Source organism: Heterodontus francisci, chromosome 27 (assembly GCF_036365525.1).
Source record: "Heterodontus francisci isolate sHetFra1 chromosome 27, sHetFra1.hap1, whole genome shotgun sequence".
Lineage (NCBI taxonomy): Eukaryota > Metazoa > Chordata > Chondrichthyes > Heterodontiformes > Heterodontidae > Heterodontus > Heterodontus francisci.
The window spans coordinates 56,976,939-56,999,477 of NC_090397.1; the positions used below are offsets into that span (position 1 = coordinate 56,976,939).

General features: G+C 42.8%; 2 protein-coding genes across 5 annotated transcripts in view; one reads left to right on the top strand and one right to left on the bottom strand.

Annotated features, from left to right (window-relative positions):
* klhdc10 (kelch domain containing 10) overlaps window positions 1–4,296 on the bottom strand; it is a 40,711-nt gene extending 36,415 nt beyond the window's left edge. For both annotated transcript variants that reach the window (XM_068059423.1, XM_068059422.1), the window contains exon 1: window positions 4,026–4,296. In XM_068059423.1, the coding sequence (XP_067915524.1) occupies window positions 4,026–4,092 (67 nt within the window). In that variant the 5' untranslated portion in view covers window positions 4,093–4,296. The remainder of the gene's footprint in view (window positions 1–4,025) is intronic.
* A 1,651-nt stretch (window positions 4,297–5,947) lies between these two features.
* On the top strand, window positions 5,948–22,331 carry zc3hc1 (zinc finger, C3HC-type containing 1). 3 transcript variants are annotated; one of them, XM_068059424.1, is made up of 11 exons: window positions 5,955–6,164; window positions 6,295–6,501; window positions 7,253–7,367; window positions 12,929–13,079; window positions 13,986–14,069; window positions 14,555–14,682; window positions 15,625–15,782; window positions 16,915–17,158; window positions 18,587–18,793; window positions 20,669–20,917; window positions 21,914–22,331. In XM_068059424.1, the coding sequence occupies exons 2-11, from the start codon at window positions 6,371–6,373 to the stop codon at window positions 21,980–21,982; spliced, it is 1,536 nt and encodes a 511-aa protein (XP_067915525.1). In that variant the 5' UTR covers window positions 5,955–6,164; window positions 6,295–6,370; the 3' UTR covers window positions 21,983–22,331. The 3 variants fall into 3 exon arrangements, with proteins under 3 accessions (XP_067915528.1, XP_067915525.1, XP_067915527.1); XM_068059426.1 differs by having other exon boundaries at window positions 5,964–6,164; window positions 20,690–20,917; XM_068059427.1 differs by lacking the exon at window positions 12,929–13,079 and having other exon boundaries at window positions 5,948–6,164; window positions 7,253–7,399.
* Window positions 22,332–22,539: the final 208 nt, after the last annotated feature.

The window sequence follows — 22,539 nt, forward strand, 5'->3', positions numbered from 1 at the left end:
AGTATTTCCTCTTCTCTCAAAACAGAGGACTGGAGGGGACAACACAAAACTCCATTCACTGCACCAACTCTCTGGAGGAACTTTACTTCTTCTCACTTATTCCTTACACTTACCATTTCAGTTGCAATCCCATTCTTGACAAAAAAAAATTATATTTGTTTTGCCTTCAGCCATTTAAAATCTCTTGCTAGGCCATTAGGCAGTATACTAAGGATTACTTCCTCCAAAGTCACACTAAAGATGATAGGAGCAACATGCCCTCCCTAAGCAGTGGAAGAGAATTAACAAGGTTGATGGAGTGAACTTTTGGTTTAGTGGTCGCTCTCCCGCCTGCATGTTCTCTCTGGATGGGTGAGGAAAGATGGATGAAATGGGATTCCAGAACCAAATATAAGAAAAGGAGTCAATGCCTTCAGAAGAGAGAAAAATTCTGGGTGGGCATTCAGCAGACCAACCAGGCTTTACAGTCCCTCCTTAGTTAAACTGTCACTGGCTTTGCTAGGCCACTTCAGAGCACAGTTAAGAGTCAACTATAAGACTGGAATCACATACAGGCCACATATAAGGACAACAGGTTTCCTTCCTAAAAGATGGTGAACTGCAACAATGGTCATTTTTATTCACACCAGTTTTTATTTCCAGATTTAAAAGGTGAATTTAAATTCTCAAAGTGCCCTGGTGAGATTTGATCTCATTCTCTCTGGATTATTAGTCCAGGTCCCTACATTACTAGTCCAGTAATATAGGCACTACTCGAGTGTACCCTATATGAATATGAAAGTGGTAAACCCCAAATTGCTACCAACTATTGGAAAGCCTTATTTAAAAGTAAACATTTTCTGCAAACAATTCCTTTCAACAAAATTGAATATCCTTGACTGCTGGCTAAAATCTGAAGTAAAGCACAGCAGCACAATTGCTGGACTGAACTGTAAGCACCTGCTTGGGAATCAGACATCATACATAAAGGAACCTTGTCAGTAGCTATTACTTTGGTGAAAAGCAAGAGAGAGAGAGAAGAGGAACATTTAGTTTGGAGGAGTAAGCATTAAGCATGGCTGGGGAACCAATTGTTCTGCAGCCACATTGGATTTAATTAGACTGCAGTTGAATAAGGAAGCTAGGCATGCATTTTGTATTAGGAATAGAGCTAATATAATGCCAGGTCTTCCACTGGAATTTTTGTTTTAAAATTAAGAAACCTATGCCAAAGCCCAAGGTTCACTATACTGTAAGATTGACCTAGGCTGTCACTCATACTGGCTGGGATCAGATATTGGATTTCAGAATGCACCCGACCTCTATTTGGTAGAATAAATGAAACATTAGTCAGCGTGCTGGCAACTCCCGGAATGGCCAACTGTTCGGTCTAGTTAGTAACAGCATATCTGTTGAATGTTTCAATTCACATTTCTAAAAATGACTACCTACACTTTGCTATTGTGACTTCATCCATTAGATCACTTCACCGTTTGGGGAAATGCTTTGGGCCTTTGCAAAGGATAAAATTACCTTCGGGGGACCTCTGTTGCCCTTTGAAGACTTTTCTGCTTTGGTACAAAAATGAATGACACCAGCATTTTGCACTTCTCTTAACAGGGGAAGAGAAAAGCAAAATTGTGAAAAGTATGCCAGAGTCAGACTGTCATAGTCAACCTGCACACAGTTTGCCAAATCCAAAAACACACCAAACTAGGTGTCCATTAGAAAAGTCTCTCCAGAGAAAACATTTTTACTTTCCCCACTAGAAGCATTCTATGGTCAAGACAGCTGGCCGATAACCAGGCCCTCGTCCACTGTTGCTTTGTGTTGGGCTTTCTGTCTCCTGATGGCACACTAAATTAGGCTGTGGGCCATGGGTATGAGTCTCTGTCAATGCACTCAGCCAGTTAACACGCACCTGTAGCAAATCCATTTGAGAGAGATTGCTCACTTACAAAGTGGGCCATAGCAGAACAGAACAAATGCGATGGAAGTAGCGGAACAAAGGAGGTTGCTGCTGATGTCGGTATACCAAAGTTGCTGTATCATCCAATGTTCAGTATTGGGTAACAGCTAGGCAGATGCAGAGATAACAAGCAGATTTGGGGACAAAGAATGGTGTAAGGAAGTAAATTCTAAACTGCAAGACCTTTAAAAGAGTGATCTAGCGACACAGAATTCCATACAGGTGAGAGTGCAAGAAAAGAGAGATTCTAGGTTTTACACACAAGGCTACTGAGTATAACAGGAACAAAATGACAAATTTGTACAAAGCATTAGTTAGACCACAGTGAGCATAATGTGCTCATTTCTGGGCACTACTTTATGGGAAGGATATTAGTGATTACAGGTTACGCTGAATATTCAGCAGAATGATAGCAAAATGAAGGCTTGAAATATTGAAGCCATTTTCAATTGGAACACAAGAGGGTCTTTTCACAATAACAGTTTAGTGAAAGACTGTTCCCTCCAGTTGGCAAAGTAATAAGATAGCATGGATTGCATCAGTAGAAAAGCAAAAGAAAAAGGTAGAATTATGTTGACATAGGGATACTGGGGGCACAGTCACATAGTGGTTATATTACAGGACTAACAAACCAGAGGCCTGGACTTATGATCCTGAGACAGAAGAATCAAAACCCACCAGGACAGCTAGGGAATTTAAATTCTATTAATTAAATAAATCTGGAATTAAAAAGCTAGCATCAATAATGCTGACCATGAAATGATTGGATTGTCACTAAAAATCCATCTGGTTCACTAATGTCCTTTAGGAAAGAATCTGCCATCCTTACCCAGTCTGGCTTTGAGAGACTCCAGACCCACAGCAATGTGGTTAATTCTGAACTACCCTCTGAAGTAGCCTAGCAAGCCACTCAAATGTATTCAAGGTAGCAGCTCATCAACTCCTTCTCAAGGACAATTAGGGGTGGGCAATAAGTGCTGACCTCACCAACAATACCCACAACCCATGAATGAATTTTAATAGAATATGGAATGCTTCACCACAAAGTGGATACTGAGGCAGAGACTTGGCTATTGTTTAAAAAAAAAAAAACTCAGTACCCTCCTCCAACCCTTGGAGGTCTCAGTCCTTCAATTCCAGTCTCTTGCACATCCCCAATTTTAAGTGCCCTATCACTGGCAGCTATGTCTCCAACTACCTAGACCCCAAGCTCTGAAATTTGTTGCCCAAATCTCTGTCTACCGCTTTCCTCCTCTACAATGCTCCTTAAAACCTACCTCTTTGATCAAGCTTTGGCCATCTTTCCTAATCTCTCCTTATAACATTCAAAATCAGCTACATTTATGGGCATGTTTAAAGTACTCAATATTCATAATAGGTACAGTCTGCATTGGCAGCTATATAACAGCTGTAGCTCCATCTATTTATAGATTCACATCAAGAATCTATATATACACACACCTGATTGTATACTATCTGTACACAACTTGAACCCGAGAAGTTACTTTTAATAGTATATAACATATAACGCAAGGTGGAGCAGGTGCAGACAGACTTGACAGTTACAACTATTTTCATAGTTAACATGAATGCTCTTTGTAGATTACTAGAAATAAAGCAGAACCTAATGACCATAAAGGGCACTAACTAGTTTACAGGCGCAAAAAAAAAACCCGTAAAAATTCTAACCACTATTAGTTTAGTGATCATTCTTAGACTGGTATTTATAACTGGAATGAACTTATTTGTAAATGGATAGCGCAACAGTGATTGCTGGCTGGGTGCAGTACTCACTGTAACAGGAGCAAGCAGTGGTCGGAAGGAGTTTATTACAACTACTTAAAGTGCCCAAGTCTCTCTCATATCTATAAGGCGATATTAGTTGGAAAGAACTGGATACAAAGGGAACCTAATAACCATAAAGGTGCCTCATAACTTGCTTTATTGCCCAACAGTTACTGGTTTCCAATTAGTCACATTTAGGCTTCTCTCTGTATATAACCAGCTAGTTATTAATAAGTAGGCGATTGCTCTGGGGTGGAGTGAAGGAGATTTGTGGGGTGGAGCTGACACTGACCTGGCGGCCCGGCCTGCGGCCTCCCGGTTACCTTCACGAACTGACTGAGAAGAGGCGGCTCCGACATCCCCGCGCAGCGGCCGCCGAACGACCCGACATACGGGGGAAATAAACCTCCCCCCACCACTCCGTTCCTCGACCCACCTCAAAATTAAATTAAAATAAATAACCCGGCGGCGCCGCCCTTGCAATCCCTGCCGACTATTAAACACCGCCGCCGCCGCCTCACGGCCAACTCAAGCTCACATCCCGCTCTCTCCTCACAACACAAACAGGCACCACACACAACCAATCACTAGGTCCCCTCCTCACCAGCTCGCCCAATCGTCGGCCGCCTTATTATGAGGTGAGCCGATTCAGGGATTACCAATCGAGCTCCAAGTTAACTCAGCGTCGCCCTTAAAGGGGCCAGTCCCCAGGAGAGGGAATGTAACCGAACACCGATATCATCGTTCAAATATGTCCTTGGCACAAACGATTGGAAGACTGAACGATCTCCCGTGGCGTTGCGCACACAAGATTAAATGCAAGCTTTGGATGCAGTGAAAAGATAGAACTTGCATCTATATAGATATATAGCTCTGCTTCTTTCTCCACAGATGCTGCCAGACCTGCTGAGTATTTCCAGCATTTCTCGTTTTTATTGCATCTATATAGCACCTTTCATGACCTCAGGATGACCCCAATGTGCTTTACAGCCAATGAAGTACCTTTGAAGTGTAATCACAAACAGCAATAAGATAAATGATGCATTTTAGTGATGTTGGCTAAGGGATAAATATTGGACAGAATCAAGGGAACTCTCCTGCTGTTCTTTGAAATAGTGCCTTGAGATATTTTACATCCATCTTAGAGGGTAGACAAGGTATTGGGTTAACATCTGAATCAAAACACAGCACTTCTAACAGCGAAGCACTCAATGCAGTACTGATCTGTTAGACTGCATTATGTGGCCTTCTGACTCATAAGCGAGAGTAATACCCACTCTGTAACGGCTGACACTGGAGTTCTTAACAGGGACGATGGGGGAGGTCAACAAGTTGTCTCACATTGCCTGGAAAGGAAACCTGAAGGTGGTTGCTCCTGGAACATCTTCAATCGGCTGTCACTGCCTAGATTCAAACGTGAGTAATGGCCACATCAGTGAGATGCCAGTAGGGTTGCCAACTCAAGTTGGATGTATTCCTCGAGGTTTCATTACATAACATACCACCTCCCTCTGTCTCACCCCCATCATTGGTCATCTAACATGTCCATCCTCATGCCACACCATCTTCCCACACCAACTGGAAGTGAACATACGCTTCAAGACTCAATAACATGATTCTTGTTTGTCAAACTACCTTTTTCCCTCCAGGTCTTATTTTTATAAGTAATAAATGAAAATACTCAAAGAAAATGAACAAAAACATGTAATTTTTTTTAACGCTACTATGATTTTTCTTCTGTGTTGCTCACAGCAAGGCCCGAGAACTAAGACAGATTTCAACTGTGGCTCAGTGGGTAATAATCTCATCTGTGAGACAGAAGGTTGTCAGTTTAAGTCTCACTGCAGGACTTGATCAAGCAAATCAAAGTTGACATTGCAGTGCAGTACTGATGGAGTGCTCAATGCTGCTGTCTTTAAGATGAGGCCCAGTCTTCCCTCTCAAGAGGATGTAAAAGATTTTGTGGTGTTTTTTTGAGGAAGAAGGGGAGTTCTCTTTGGTATCCTGGGCAATATTCATCCCACAATTCACATCACAAAAACGGATTATCTGGTCATTATCACATTGCTGTTTGTGGGAGTTTGCTGTGTACAGATTGGCTGCTGTGTTTCTTACATTATCACAGTGACTATACTTCAAAGGTACTTCATTGGCTGTAAATCACTTTGGGATATCAAGGCACTATATAAATGAAAGGGTTTTTTTTCAATTCCTGGAGACTTCAGGACAATCATGGAGGGTTCAACCCTCGATACTGGAAGGCAGCTAGTCCCACGGGATTCACCTCAGCAAGGAGTCACCTTCAGGATAAGAGAAGAAAAATCAGCCAGAAAATAAAACTGAAAAAGTCTTAAGAGTTCTGCACAATTTTGTTTTGGCGGATGAAAAGTAATTTAATCACCCGATAATGATATGTTGTTCTTTTGTTGAGGTAACCTACTTATTTCAAGTGAAATAATTATTTTGGTCGAAAAGTGTTATTTAATTTGATGTCTCTCGTTGTTTCAGAAAATATTCAAATAGATTTGTAATTAGTCTCCACCTTTCCCTCTCTGTTGAAGATTTCGCCTTGATCATCAGTTGTGGTTAAAGTTTGGGATCCGGAACAATTGTGCCTTGCACATCGTAGCCGGTGGGATGGTGATAAGTGCGGGACCAAAGATGGCGGCGGTCGGTAACAATAGTGATTTTCCATCACCCAACAGCAAAAATGTGGCTGAGACTCCGCAGAAAGTGCGGCAGCTACTATCCGACAGCATCGCAAAGACGTAAGTACAGCGATCGGAGTTATTGATTTTTGCGGTAAAGTTACCGCGCGCTGTCGGGCATGGATTCTGGGAATGACTGATAACCTTGGGGGCCTATTCTCATGGACCCGTCCCACTGGATCTATTGGTTTTCAGTAAAATTATTCAGGATAATAATCATCTCATTAATAGTTGCTAAAGTGAAATATCGAAGGAGCCAGATTCCCACCAGATCGTAGCTTCGTTTCTAATTCAAAAGGTTGTGGGTTCAAGTCCCATTCCAGAGATTTGAACACATAATCCTGATTATAATTCAGCATTGTAGTCATTTCAGTGTGAATTTAACAGTGGAGAGTGCTGGTGTCTGATTTATTTTTCTGCTTTGTTCCTTGGACCAAGACAATAGGGAAAGCTGCCCTTTTTCAAAATAGTGCTGGGGATCTTTTACGCCCACCTGAGAAGGCAGACATGAACTCGGTTTAAGGGCTCATCTGAAAGAGGGCCCCTCTGATAGTGTGTTGCTTCCTCAGTACTGTGCTGGAATGCTGCCTGGTTTATGTGCTTAAGTCTCTGGTGTGAGGCTTCAATCCATAATCTTCCAACAAGAGTGTCACCAACTAAGCCAAGGCTGATGCTAACTTCCTTTACCTTGATGACAAATATAAAGTTATTGCCATTGATGAAGTAGTAAAAGGGCCAGCATTGTAGCTATTCAGTGTAAGTTGAACAGCAGAGTACGTTGGTTTCTGACTATTATCCTTTTGTTTCATAGTGATCAGACAGGTTCTATCCCTGAATCACCCGATGGCTGTGATTTATCTGGATCGCCAGTGCCCTGTGACTCTGCTAATAAAGAAGCTTTCTTCTCACGGGTTGAAACTTTCACAATATCCTTCAATGTCGTCATTAAATTGCAGTGGTGAGCGTGCAAAATCTCAGTGCTAATTATTAGAGTGTGAACTCTCAATGGTGGAATTAAAGGTTCCAACTTTCTACACTTGAGTAGAGAGAGCATTCTGAGCCTTGCAATGTCCAGCTAAAATGCTGGTGGTTACCACTTACTTATGGGAGTTCTTTGCGGTGTTGAATTAAGAGTATTGGACGAGAAGCATATTCACACAATGTTAGTGCTTTGGCTTGGATGTGATGTGTTCATCCTTTTGACTCAGTGAGTTTAAGTAGGGTGTGAGGAGGCTTGTGTGAAGCCTAAACGTGCCATAGACCAGTTTGACTAAATGGCCTGTTTCTGTGCTGCAAATTCTAGTTGCTGGATCATCAATAATTTTCCCTCTCTCTAACTCAGGGAGTGGTAGTCAATCTTGCTGCCACGTCTTCCCCCCGCCTCTCCCAAATTGCAGCACTGGTAGATACTAGCAAACTTGTCACAGATCCATGCCTGTATGGCTTGGTGTCAAAGATCTTCTTATACAGCTATTGGAATGAGAGGAATAGTGTGAACGCTTGGAAAATTGTTTTTTTTTTCCAAGCACAACACAGCATAACCACAATTTACAATATTAACTGTGTGCATTGTGAGCAGAGTGGGAAGTTCAGAATTTGGTAAGAGTAAGAATTTGGCGCTGATGGGGAAGGAGGTGCTTTTTTGCCTTTAATACTTGTAGTGGTTTGTGTAAGCTTGGGCACTAAGTATTTAAAATGTTGTTGTGTTTTAGCACCAAGTGCAAGTTAGACTTTTAGTCTGTTTTAAGGTTAAGGACCTATATAGAAATATAATTTATTTAAACCGTGCATAAGAGTCAACAGCAGCAGACAAACAGGGAAAGACTCAAAAATTGCATAATGGTCAAGCCAGCACAGTGTGTAGTGGTGTGGGTAAGTTACGGATAAGTACTTATATTCGTTAGTGTTTTTGGTAGTTTTGCTTGTGTTTTGGTATAAGCTAAACAGTTAAATGGGCTTAAAGTTTAAAAAAAAAAAAAATTATCTATAAATCCAGATTCCGATATGGTAGAGTAAGTTGTGTGTCTGGACTGCACTTTGTGGGAGCTTGTGGGCAGCAAGACTCCCAAGTGGACATGTCGACAGTAGATGTCTCTGCCTCGAATCTCTTTGACTCAGTCATTGATCTGAAGTGCGAGTTGGAGACACTCTGGTTCAGAAGGGGTTTATTGCGCTCTGTACCCTCCTGAGTAAAGGGAACCTGAGTGAAATAGAATGAAGATCCACAGCAACTGATCCTATCCAATAGATGCAACATACTTGCTGTCTGAGAGGATAAGGATAAAGACTGTCAGACAGTCAGAATGCTAGCTGAACTTCCTAGGAAGGAACAGTACCATTTGATGGGCTCCACCTGAATCAGGCTGGGACCAGGGTCCTAATGGAAAGGATAAATAGGGATGTCACAAGAACTTTAAATGAATAAATGCAGAGGGCTCAGGTGGAAAAGGTAGTATAAATAATTCTAAAGCAAATGAAGAGAGTAGAGTTATAGAAAGAAATTTTGCTTTAGGCAATGTAGGTGAAGGAAAACCTAAAAGATATAAAATAATTAAAGGAGGAAAGAGAAATAAATGTGTGAGGGAAAAACATTAGAGCATGGGACAGGTTAGGCTGTTTGGTCCAAATAAGTGAGCTTTATACAAACAGAGTATAAGGAACAAATGGAATGAATTGCAAGTGCAAATTCAACTTTGAGGATGTGACCTAGTAGCCACTACTGAGACATGGTTGCAAGATGATCAGGACTGGGAACTGAATAAACCAGATTATAAGGTCTACAGGAAGGATGGGGAATCTGGTAGAGGGGGAGAAGTAGTATTAGTGATTTAAGGGTGAAATTACATCTATGATAAGCAATGACAGAGAAGCAGGCAGTGGAGACTTTATGGGTAGAATTAAGAAATACAAAAGGATTTACGACTGCAGTGGGAGTTGTGCATATGCCCCCTGGTAGCAGCTATGTCATGTTAGATTGTGTTAATAGAGGCAGAGTGGTTTCAATGGGTGATTTTAACTCCATTATAGTTGGGATAAGTAGACAATCTGATGTCAGAAAAGTTGCAATTTTTTTTGAGTTTCTTCAGGATAGTTTTCTGCAACAATATGTCCTAGAACCAACAAGGGGGCATGCCACATCAGATTTAGTAATGGGCAATGAGCCAGTTTTAGTTAACAGCCTAATGGTGTGCCAGCATTTATCTTGTAGCGATCATAATATGATTGGGTTCAATGCTGTGTTTGAAAGAGAAATGCAAAACAGCTACTAAAATTCTAGATTTAGATAAGGCCAACTTCAACTGGTGAGACAGAGGCTGTTAGTCGTAAACTGGATAAATTTGTTAATGGGTAAAACAACAGAAAATCAGTAGCAGGTGTTCAAACAAGAATTTAAAGTGATAGAGAACCAGTTTATACCCTTAGGGTCAAGAGCTCTACTTACCAAAAAAAAAACCTTGGAGCCTAAAGGGTTAAGAGAACATAAAACTAAAAGAAAGCCTACAAGAATGCAAAGAAAAAGCACGGGTCCTGGCGAATGGGATAGATACAAAGAGCAGTAAAGGGTGATGAAACAGATGGTAAGAGCTTCAAAAAGGAATATGAAAAGAGACATGCAAGGAATATCAAAATCAACACAAACATTTACAATAATATTAGGAAAAAGAGGGTGGGCAGGAGCAATGTGGGCCCCTTAAAAGCTGATAATGGTGACATTATCAATGAAAATAAGGAAATGGCGGACATGTTTGTCAGTATTTACCGTAGAGGAAGAGGATGGCATGCTGAATATCACATGGAAACTAGGGTTGAGGACTCACCAAAATTAATGTAGACAAATTAACAGTAATGAAGTAAACCGTGGCACTAAAGAGTGACAAATCCCCAGGACGGGATGGTTTTCATCCTAGTGTATTAAAGATTGTAGGTGAGAACATTGCAAATGCCCTAACTATAATCTTCCAAAGTTCTCTTGGTTAAGGAATCATTACTTTTAGATTGGAAAATTGTACATGTCACTCTGCAATTTAAGAAAGGTGAGGGGGAAAATGGGGAATTATAGACCAGCTCGCCTCATATTTGTTGTCTGGAAATTACTCGAGTCTATAAGTATCGATTTACCAAATACCTTAAATTTTCAGATGATCAGAGCCAGAGAAGTCATGGATTTGTAAAAGGTAGGGCCTGCCAGGTGAAACTGCTGAATTTTTTGAAGAGGTGACTAAAGTAGTGGATAGGAAATGTCTATATAGATATTATTTATGTGAACTTCCAAAAGGCATTTGATAAAGTCCCACATAAGGGACTGTTCGCTAAAGGTGAAGCTCATGGAATTGAGGACAAATTATTGACCTAGGTTAGGATATTGGCTGGTAGCAGGAGACAGGGTGTAGGGATATTGGGCATGTATTCTAATTGGCAGGATATGACTAGTGACATCCCACAAGGATCTGTGTTCGGGCCTCAACTATTCACTATTGTTTTAATGACTTGGATGATGGGATAGAGAGCCACATATCCAATTTCCTGATGACATGAAGATAGGTGGCATTGTAAGCAGTGTAGATGGAAGCATAAAATTACCAAGAGATAGATTAAGTGTGCAGAATTGTTGCAAATGGATTTTAGATGGGCAAATGTGAAGTCGTTCACTTTGGATCTAAAAAATAGAGATGAGAATACTTTCTAAATAGTGAAAAGCTAGAAACTGTGGAGGTCCAAAGAGACTTGGGGTGGTGATGAGGGGAGAATCTGTGTATATACTACCCTGCACAGGTACAAAAAGATAATCAAAAAGGCTAATTGAATGCTGGTCTTACTATATCTAGACTAGAATACAAGGGGCAGGGGATGGGGAGGAGTCCTGCTTCAGCTATACAAAGCCCTGGTTAAACCACACCTGGAGTACTGAGAGTAGTTATGGGCACCATACCTTAGGAAGGATATATTGGCCTTGGAGGGAGTACAGTGTAGATTTGAGAAGGATACCTGAACTCCAGGGGTTAATTTTTTTGTAGAGGGATTACATAACTTTGGGTTATATTCCTTGGAATTTAGATGATTAAGGGGTGATTTGATTGAAGTTTTCAAGATATTAACGGGAACAGATAGGGTATATAGATACGATTTCTGTTGATTGGAAAATTCTAGGACTAGGGGACATAGCCTAAAAATTAGAGCCATGCCTTTCAGAAATTAAGTTAGGAAACACTCTGCATGCAAAGGGAGGCAGAAGTTTGGAACTGTCTTTCACAAATGACAGTTGATGCTGGATCAATTATTAATTTTAAGTCTGTTAACCAAAGGCGGGTAGATGGAGTTAGGTCATAGATCGGCCATGATCTCATTGAATGGCAGTATGGGCTTGAAGGGCTAAATGGCCTCCTCATGTTCCTATGTTTCACTGGAACAGGGAAGGCTAAGGGATATCTAATGGCAATTTTCAAAGAAGGTAAATAGTAAAAGTTTGGAGACTGCAGAGTATTGACTGGGAGAATGAAGGATGGAGTTAAAAGGCATCTTTTCACACAGTGGATAATTGGAATATGAAGTGCTTTACCACAAGAAGCTATTGTGGCAAAGAAAATAACATCATCTACAAGAGAATAGGATAAAAGAAAGAATGGATAACTCTTCAACTGGAGCTAACGGCCACGAAAGAGAAGGTGACAGCCTCCTGTGCTGTATCATAATGAGGGAAAGAGCAGAAAATTATTTGAGAAATCTTGTGGTGAATTTGAATATTAAGTGCCAGTGGATAATGGACTGCCCAGTGTGGTGCTGAACCATACTAACCAGAAAGGCCACAGGTTCAACATGATTTGTGCTGAGTTAGCTAATTAACTTCGAACAGTGGTTCCCAACCACTGTTAGGTGGGTGGGGGGGTAAAGCAGCCAGGGTTCCTGTACCTTTATGGTTATCTAGCAACTCTGGAAAATTAAGGGGTGGGATTTGTCGGCTGAGATCTGATACAGTTCAGATGCCCCACGTGGTCGGATTGCCCACCCGTGCTCATTGTCAAGGTTCACAATGAATGTTGGCCATTTGTGCAAGGTTACTGGAGTGTGTGTGTGCGGATGGGGGCAGAAAGTGGATCTGGGAGGGAATTTAAGAAAAGTTTCAGGCAAACTGCATCCTCCCTTGTGTTAGTGCTCACTCCTGCTCCCCACTCCGTGCACTGCTCTGAAAGGAAGTAATTCATGAATCTGAACCTGTAGTGGTCCACATGCCAAGCTTCTAGATGCAGTCAAGCTGTTGTAGGGATGGCGGGCATTGGGGCGAGAGGTGATTATACTTCTTCCCCTTTCCTCCTGTACATTCCGCAAGTTATATGGACAAAATGCCCTGTGCTCCTCCCATCCTGCACATATTGGAGGCAACTTATTCTAAGACAGACAGGGAGAAAGATGCCTTGCAGGGAGAATGTCATGCAGTGGATGAACACAGAATCGAATGAGTGGTCTGAGCATTTTCCCTTGACAAAAATACTCATTCAAGTGGGCTGGGATGTCCTTTGAGCTTTCCCCTTTGCAGTGTGCCAAATATGGCTGGACCAACATTGAGTGTGACATGTTGAAGTGTTGTAGCTGTCAGGCATTCCTGTGCACGACTCTGCATCCAACCCTGGACGCCAATAAATGTAAGTTTGTGTGTGTTTTTATTTAAGTCTACAGCTTGTCCCTCCTTGATTGTCATCTGCCTTCTCATCTTATCTGGCCCTATCTTATCTCTTATCACAAAACCCTCTAGCTCTGTTGATAAAAGCTCCTTCTCAAGAATTACATAGAATTCACAACATAAAAACAGGCCATTTGGCGAACTGGTTCATGCCGGTATTTATGCTACACGTGAGCATCCTCCCACCCTATCCGCATAACCTTCTATTCCTTTCTCCCTCACGTTTATCTAGCTTCTCCTTAAATGCATCTATACCATTCAACTCAACCGCTGCTTGTGGTAGCATGTTCCACATTCAAACTTCTGAGTAAAGAATTTTCTCTGAATTCCTTGTTGGATTTATTAGTAACCGTTTTATATTTGACTACTTGTTTGAAAACATCTCTGCATTTATCTTATTGCACTCCTTCATAATCTTAAAGACCTCTATCAGGTCACCCCTTAGTCTTTTTTCTGGAGAAAAGAGCCCTAGCCCATTCAATCTTTCCTGACAAGTCCACTCTGTTCTGGTATCATTCTTGTAAATATTTTTTACACCTTCTCCAGTGCCTCTATATCCTTTTTGTAATATGGAGACAAGAACTATGCAGGAGTACATCTTCTGCACCTTTCTCCTGATAAACCCCAATCCCTTCTGTCTGCAAGAATACATCCACTTATATCTCAAGCCCATGATTCTAATATTCTTTCAGTCGTAAGGTCCCAGCTAATTTTCCCCTTGATACTCTGAATTTAGAACGTGCCCCATATTTGAACCTTCCTACTCCCCCAGTGACTGGTTTTCCTTGATCGGATTGAGGCTGTTAAGGGGATTTACTTTGTTTCTATTAAAATCTGTTGCATTTATTTGTGTGATTTTATCTTTAAGATAAAGAGAGGGTCACTGGACTGCATGAAGGATTGAAAACAGCGCATGAGAAATTCTGCTTCTGGCCTGATAGTCCCTGTTCAGGTGAGGTGGAAGTGAACATGTAGGATTTTCTGCGTTACTCATGGTGTAATTGAAGCTTTATATCTGCAGGCCATCACTCTCCTTTGTCTATCACTAATTTTCTCTCCTGTGTTGAAATGCGGGTGACTATTCCGTGGGAGACTGGGAGCGTTGGGGTGGTGGTCATCACATGCTTGAACTCCAAACAATGGAAAATCAGGCACCTCGATTTATTTAAAAAAAAAATTGCTTTAAAAAATTTTTTTTTTAGTGATTTCTTGCTTTCCTTCTAAATGTCTCTGCATGCAGACACTTCACTGCTTCACCCTCTATCCAACTGACTTGTTCTACGAGCAAGTGTGCATGCAGGAGATTGTGTGTACATGTGAACATTGATCAACAGCAATTGGACCTGAGACGGGCCCTTCCGCAGTAACCCTGGCTGGAGCAGGTTAGGGGTTGCCCCCTGTAGGTGACTCACTTGTTCTTTCATCTACACCTGGCAGATTGGTTCTGGGCTTTACCTTTGAATGAACCAGCAGCCCTCCTGCACGGGGTGACTGAGCGTTTCAAGAGTCTGTGTTCGCTGGAATTCCACTTACCGGCTATCAAGCAGGACGACCTTAAAGACATGGTGAGTTCTATAAATTGGCACTGCCTCCTTGCCTGCCCCCTGACACCTTGCCACGATACAGTTCCACAGGCTTTGGGCCCCCTTCATCTGAGCTGCTTTCACCCCATTTCTTGTTGCCGAGTGGAGGTTTGACTCCGCACCTCATTCTCTCCATCCTATCCACAGCTGTAATGATTAAAGTAGAAGAATGTATCTGTCACAGGAAGCTGAAGATGACTCCACACAATGAGTCTAAGTAGCTTGGAAGAATTACATAAATCACACCAAAACAAAATCCCACCCCCCCACCTAAGCATTTTATATGATAAATGTGTGTTTTGCATTGAGAGACCAAGACAAAGGACTAATAATGCACAGTATCAAGGTTGGTGCAAGATATAGTGGTTTGGGGCTATCAAGCCAGGCTTTTAATGTGTTGGGAAAAGGGGTAAAATGGAGCTAGTGAGATGTCCCACAGTTCTGAGGTCCTGGGGAAAGAAGAGTTTAGAGCAGCAGAGAGTGCGATAAGCCTTCATTTCGACGCAGGGAGCAGAAAGAAGGTGAAACCTTTAGTGTGGCAAAGGAGCAGTTTCTTGACCTCCTCTCCTTTTGATGGCCGTGGAACTCTGCTTTGCTCCAGCACCTTCAGGAGGGGCGGGCAGACAGTCGTGAAGGAATTTCTTGCTGTAGATGTTGCCATGAGCTCTCCTCAACTGTCTTCTATTCAGAGAAATTCCTGATTCGGATCACAGTTTACTGGACTTTTATTTCACATTACTGTGTTATTAAGCCAGTCATTTTCAATACACATCACCTGTAGGTGTGCAAAGGGCTTTCTGACCCTGGATTAGATGATGGGAGTTGTGAATCTAATGATCCTGTGATCAGCGTCTGGTTACTGATTCAGAATCAGTGGCAATTGTTCAGTAAGTGCAGCTCTGACCTTTTTTCTCTTTTGAACAGACCATCACAGAGGAAACCATCAGTTCCATGTTGCAGTTGGTAGAAGATGAATTGAAGTGTGGCACTGTGACTGACAGTCCTGGGCAGAAGAGCAGTACAGATCTTCTTTCTGTCCACCTTTCTGCCTGTATCCTCGCTCTATCTGGCTGGGCTGCTGGGTGAGAATTGGAAGTGAATTAGCAGCTTCTTGCATGGTCATTGTCATGGGTCTGTTTGCTAAATCTGAGAACAACTTTCCCCTGCTCCAACCACCCTGCTCCTCTTCTGAAGTTGCAAGCTCATACTGGGGTACAGTTCCATGGGTATTGCCCTCCAGTACCCTGCTCACAGCAGACATTCAGCCTGGACAGATTGTTGACAGGCTGTTGGCCTTGGGGAGCATCACTGCCAAATCTGATCCTTTCCTCCCCTAACATTGGCACGGTTGCTAGAATGGGATGATCTATCATCCCCCTCTCACTCCCCTTATCCCTTCAAATTCCCCCTGACTGATTCATGCTGGGATGCAGTTTCACAGGTATTGGCTGCCTTTTAATCACCTTTTGATGGCTGTTCTTCATGAGCAAGGCGAGACAGAGGGCTCATCCATGAGAGAATCACCAATCCTGACTTATCCCTTGTGCAACCCCCCCCCCCCCCCAATCCAGGGGTACTGAGGCCAATTGTAGAACCTCTGCTGTCGCTCTGGATGAGGTCAGACTATTTGAGTGATCGGCTATGAAACTTTGGACCTTATGTTTGACTAAGGCGTTGAAGGCAGCATTATAGTCAGGAGAAAAGTCAGGTGCATCAAAACTGGGAATTCAAGCTCTTTTTCAATTTTTAAAGAACGGAACTAATTTTATTTGCAAACCGCTTTCATGAAAAAGGGAAAGACTTTTTAATTTATATAGCGCCTTTCACAACTTTGGGATGCCCCAAAGCACTTTACAGCCAATCTAGTGCTTTAGGAGTGTAGGAAATGTGGCAGCCAATTTGTGTACAGCAAGGTCCCACAAACCGCAATATGATGTACAGATAATTGTTTTAGTTGTGCTCACAACTATGAAAGTTGCAGTTGTGGATGACAAAAGATTGATCTGGTGGATGTCAAAACTAAATTTCTGTAGGTGTGACAAAACATGCTGGGCCTTGTTGGTTTGTGTGGCTCTGCACTCCATTAGGTGATGCACCTCACAACTGAGCCACTGGGGATGGAGGGGTGGGAGCCAGCATCTATTTCTAAACCGGCTTCCCTCCACCACACTTGTCTAATTCTTTCTTTCTACTTTTTTTTTCCAATGTTACTAGTCCTTCCTCAGAATTGCTCCACTTGCCAGTTATCACCTGTTCCTGCTGCTTGCGGAAGGTGGGTCTGTGGAGCTTTCAACAGATTGACGGCGTTTGCCCAGCTAGTGATCCTGACATTCCCACCTGCAGTATCTCCCCACAGGAGAACAAGCCAGAAAGGTCAACACCAACACCCCCTGCAATGTCTCCCCACAGAATGATCACGCGAAGCCAGGATGCTGCTCAGTCACAGAGCAGCGAGCAGGTGCACTAATCTTCTCTTTACCTTGTAGACTTCTGTGTTATGATTTTCTCCAATTTACTCCCTCCTTGATATTAACCGGTCATTCAACACATTGCTGGCACAGACTGGATGCCAGATTTGCCTGCATAGCAGCCAATCAATTTCCGTTGTCTCCTTGGACAATGTGCAATTTTCCCAGTCATAGACTTTAGCCAATTCACCTGCTTTAATTGTTTGTATTTATGTAGCACTTTGTTTTGAAGTGTCTCAAAGTTTCATTTGCAATCAATTAATTAAAGTGAAGCAGCTGCAATGTTGGCAAACACAGCAGCTATTCCATAATTGCGTCTCATAACAGCAGTGAAATGAATGACCGTCTAATATGCTTTTTGGTAGTGGTTGACGAGGACCCACATGGATGCATACACAGAGACCCACATATGCACGCATACACAAATATACATATAAACGTAGGACAATCCAGGCTGTGTCTCTCAACTGGGAGAGGCAGATAGACTGTTTACAACCCTGGTTCTGGCCTTGCAAGTGTTGATATTGTGACCCTGGTCCTCCCTGATTTATTTAATTGAAATAAACTGTCTATACAAACATAATCTATTCCTTTCACCGTCTCGTAATCCTTGATCAAATCATCCCTAAGCCTACACTTCACTAAATGTAGAGACCCAGCTCTTTGAGCCTAGCTTGGTAACGAAGGTGCTTTAAACTAGATGTTAATCTCTGGCCCTCCACTGCACCATGGCCAAAGCCTCAATATCAACCATGTGAGGAGATGAAAACTGGACACAGAATTGTAACTCCGATCTGACTATGGTTTTGTACAAGTGCATAATATAATAAAAGCAAAATCCTGCAGATGCTGGAAATCTAAAATAAAAACAAAAAGTGCTTGAAATACTCAGCAGGTCTGGCAGCATCTGTGGAGAGAGAAGCAGAGTTAACGTTTCAGGTCAGTGACCTTTCATCAGAGTTCTGATGAAGGATCACTGACCTGAAACATTAACTCTGCTTCTCTCTCCACAGATGCTGCCAGACGTGCTGAGTATTTCAAGCATTTCTTGTTTTTATTATATGCTATAAGTGCTCTCTATTTGCTTTAGCTATTGCTTCACAGCATTGGTCATGGACATTTTAAAGATCTATGCAGTAGAACATCCTTTCTCCTTTTTCCATCAGCTTTAGTACTTTTCCATAAAGGGCATGTTTATGTTCAGAATTCACCCTGCCCTCATGAATTACACTGCACTTTTGTAAGTTAAACATCATTCGTCAGTCCAATCCATTGTGCATCTAGATCTGTTTGTGGGTCTTCAAGCGTCATCTATAATCCTGATCACATAAATATATTCCACACAGACACACAGCAGTTTGTGGTATCCTTTGTGTAAGGGGAGATGCTCTTTCTAAAACGCTTTTTATTTTAATCAGCATGAAACCAGCACTTCGCCCATTGGGGCTCGCACGCGGAGTCGAGATGTCCACAGTCCCACTCTAGTCGATCGAGGCGAGTTAGACTCTGTCAGTCCACATTTGCGAAACAAGCGACCAGTGACTCGAAGTATGGGTCAGGGGGACATGCCTTCCAGCCCGCAGCGGAAGCCCAAGCGACTGCGTCTGTCCTCGTCCACCAGCTCAGTAAGTAGTGGATGTGCAGCGTGGAGGAACACTGAGCAGTACTGTGAAACGGAGCTTTTACACTGACAAATCCACACCACTCAGAATCATAGTGTTAGCACTTGCACTATATTGGAATCTGCTTAACTCAACAGTACCAATCTTTCCTCCAGAGTCAGAAGTGCCTCCAGTTCTAACCTCTCATATATGCCTGATTTTTGTTGGTGCCCATGCCTTCAACTGCCTGGGCCCTAAGCACTGGAACTTCATAAATAAGCCTCTCCGCCTCTGTCCCTCCGTCTTCTCCTTTTTAATATGCTCCTTAAAACCCACCTCCCTTGATCTAAACTTTGGCCACCTGTCCTAATATCTCCTTATGTGGCTCAGTGTCGAATTTTGTTTAACGCTCCTGTGAAGTATTTTGGGATGTTTTACTACGCTAAAGGCGCTATATAAATGCAAGTTGTACATTTAAACTCCACTTAAGCATTTAATCTGGGTTGACGCTACTGTCGGAGGTGCTGTCTGTCAGATGAGATGCAAGACTGATGCCTTCTGCCTGGTGCTATAAAACTATTGGGATTTATGTAGCATTGTCAGGACGTACCACAGCCTTTCATTGCCAGTGACTTCATTTCTTCCCAGAGCTGTGCAGTGAACAAAAGGAAGTAGTTTCATTCTGTACTGATAGTTATGAATCCAGCAGTGAAAAAAAAGACGTGTTTAAAAACTGCCAACATAACGAGACAATTAATTCTGCTGGTGTCCCTGTGAGCTCCGCAGTAAGTAGCTTGAGTGTTGTTGACTAGGAAGGTGCTGGGATTTGGGCCCTGGTTTGTACTGAGGTATTTGATCTCAACCTAGGGAAACAACAAGGAGTTTTGATTACCCTCAGTGCCTGCGAGTGGATGTTGGGTTGCATCTGCTGTCTGACATTTGGCGTTAACTTGATAAAAGATATTCAGTAGTGTAGATAAAATAAAATTAGAGCCAGGCTGTTTAGGAGTGAAATAAGGAAGCACTTTCTTTCACCAAAAGAGTCATAGGAATCTGGAAGTCTCTTTCCTCAAAGGGCTGTGGATGCTGGGGGACAATGGAAGCTTTCAGGACTGATATTTTTTGTTGGGTAAGGGTATCCGGGATATGGCGCAAAGGCTGGAAAATGGAGTTGCAGTACAGATCAGCTAGATCTCATGAATCTGCTGCCCATGTCTTAACTTGCACCAAGTCACATTCACCTATCACCCCTGTGCTCACTGACTTACATTGGCTCCCGGTCAACAACGTCTTGATTTTAAAATTCTCACCCATATTTTCAAATCCCTCCATGGCCTTGCCCCTCCCTATCTCTGTAATCTCCTCCAGCCCCACAACCCTCCAATATCTGCGCTCCTGTATTTCTAGCCTCTTGAGCGTCCCTGATTTTAATCACCGCACCATTCATGGCCATGCCTTCAGCTGCCTAGGCCCCAACTTTGGAATTCCCTCCCTACATCTCTCTGCCTCTCCACCTTGCTTTCCTCAAGACCTAACTCTTTGACCAAGCTTTTGGTCAGCTGACCTAATATCTCCTTATGTGGCTCAATGTGATACTTTGTTTTATAATGCTCCTGTGAAATGCCTTGGGATGTATTATTGCGTTAAAGGGGCTGTATAAATATAAGTTCTAATTGGTGGAGCGAGCTTGAGGGGCTGAATGGCTGCCTCCTGTTCCTATGTTCAAACAACTGACCAGAGCCACGCAAGGATAATGACCATTTGAGAGTTACAAGAAGGCGATTGGTACCCTTGGAACTGTACTACAGCTAGGAGCATTTGGGAGAAGATCGATAGAAATAAATATAATTCAAAAGTCAGAGAATTTCGGAGCAGTATGTTCAAGGTGACTTTGTATAGTTCTGTTTTGTTCTTTTACAGGATAATATTCGGGGATATTTCAACCCTGTCTCCCAGCACAGGGACTGGTGTCCGTGGATTAGGAGGAAGCTGAAACCAGAAGAGAGACCATGCAACCCAGAGCCAGGAGAACAGGCCTCAACCAGGCCTGGTTCACCCAAGAAGACGGAGCCAGGGTGGAGTGCGGCGCTTCGGGTTCTCTTGTCACTGAACAGATCCCGTAGCCCAAATGAGGGCTCGGACAGCTTTGTAAGTAGCAAGTTCAAGGGGTTAGCTTTGCCCCTTTGCTGCCAATTCACATCCCTCCTTCCCTGAAGGGATGGATACCTTCCTGAATATGGTTCCAGAGCTGCAGCTTTCCTGCTTCTACCTCAGCTTAGTGACCGTGTGCCTCAACAGTGAGTGTTGGCAGGCTATTTGACTGCTGTTGGCATTCTAGGTGGGGAGTTCTAGCAGGCTATTTGACTATGGTAGGCAACCTACAAAGTGAGTGGAGTCAGGAGAGCAAACCGAGAAATGGTTTTAAATTAGCAGTAGTGACATCCCATGCCAGACAATCAATAGAACAGCAGCATTTAGGTCTATTCTATTGATGACCTGTCCAGTTTGAGCATCATTTTATCATTGAGGTCCAGTTGGGATACTGAGCATCCATAAGAACTCAAAACACTGGCTACATTCTAACAGTGCTGTGGACTGCTGCCAATCACCATTTTAAAAAGCTGTTGATGCTAAGAGTTTGAATCCTCATTAGTTTTAATGGAAGGTGGGGGCAAGGGAATGTCCGAGCTGTGCTTGATTTTTGTCTCTCCTGGGTTGTTGCATTGTCCTGTTGGCCTGTGGTCAGACAGAAAGTGCTTTGTGCCACCTTTTACCCATCAGGCTGTAATTATTCACCAGGTTCAGCACCAAGCCAAACATTTTAGGATGAACGTTTGAAGAGCTAGGTCTGCTGCAGTTTCTGAAGATAAAAACAACTTCAGCTGTTTTCTCCTGTTTGGAAATGTCACCAACATAGAAATCCCAGTGATCACAGCCCTCTCGCCAACTGTGCTCCCCGCACCCCCTCTTTCTTCCCCCCCCCCCCCCCACAAAAGCAGCGAGCTTTAAGACATGCTGTAAAACTCTGTGCTCTCCCTTCACATGGTTGTCAGTTTCTAAATGGGGAGGTGCAGAGTAACAAATGCTGTGTATCCTGCCTTATGCTTGTGTTCAGCAAGTCATGTTCATGTCCTTTGCCATCAGTCTCTTTCAGAAAAGTCCAGCAAGGTGTTCCGAATATTCCGACAGTGGCAAGTCCTGTGTTCCTCGTAGTGTGAGCTGTTCCTTTTGAAGGGGATGGCGATGTAGCTGGCATTGGATTAGATTGGTGGCAGTCATAATGGCTAATGGCTGGGACAGATTCCAAACCTCTTGGTACAGACAGGTGACCTTCTGGAGCAATTGCCAGATTATATTTTTTTAAAAGCCTACAAATGTCTCAATAAAGTGGAAAAACTCAAAGGAAGGAATGGAGCTGCTCTGTGTTTAACCCATCCTGTACCCAGGTGAAACCCACAAGGAGGGACCCACTATCTTGTCTCAGCTTCACAGATGTGCATTTAACATACATGAAAATATCACAAAGGCTTGGGACAAATGTGAATAAAATGTTTTGATAGTTGCCGCTGCTTTGACTTTGTTTTTATTGTTTTACTGTCCCCTTATTCCTGCCTCTGTTGTATTGAAGTGTCCCTCGTGGAGGAAGGGGCATGGTGTGGACATTGAACAATGCAGGGAGAGGAGGAGGAGGGGGTGGCGGTGGTGGAGATGATTTCGCTCTGGACATAGTGAGAGGTTTTGAAAACATAGCAAGAGGAAGAGACTATTCA

Coding starts and splice junctions, on each gene's coding strand:
- zc3hc1 (XM_068059424.1), top strand. CDS start 6,371: ATGGTGATAAGTGCGGGACCAAAGATGGCGGCGGTCGGTAACAATAGT. Junction 7,368..12,928: donor CACGGGTTGAAACTTTCACA/ATATCCTTCAAT, acceptor TGACAAAAATAC/TCATTCAAGTGGGCTGGGAT. Junction 18,794..20,668: donor TGTCCTCGTCCACCAGCTCA/GTAAGTAGTGGA, acceptor GACTTTGTATAG/TTCTGTTTTGTTCTTTTACA.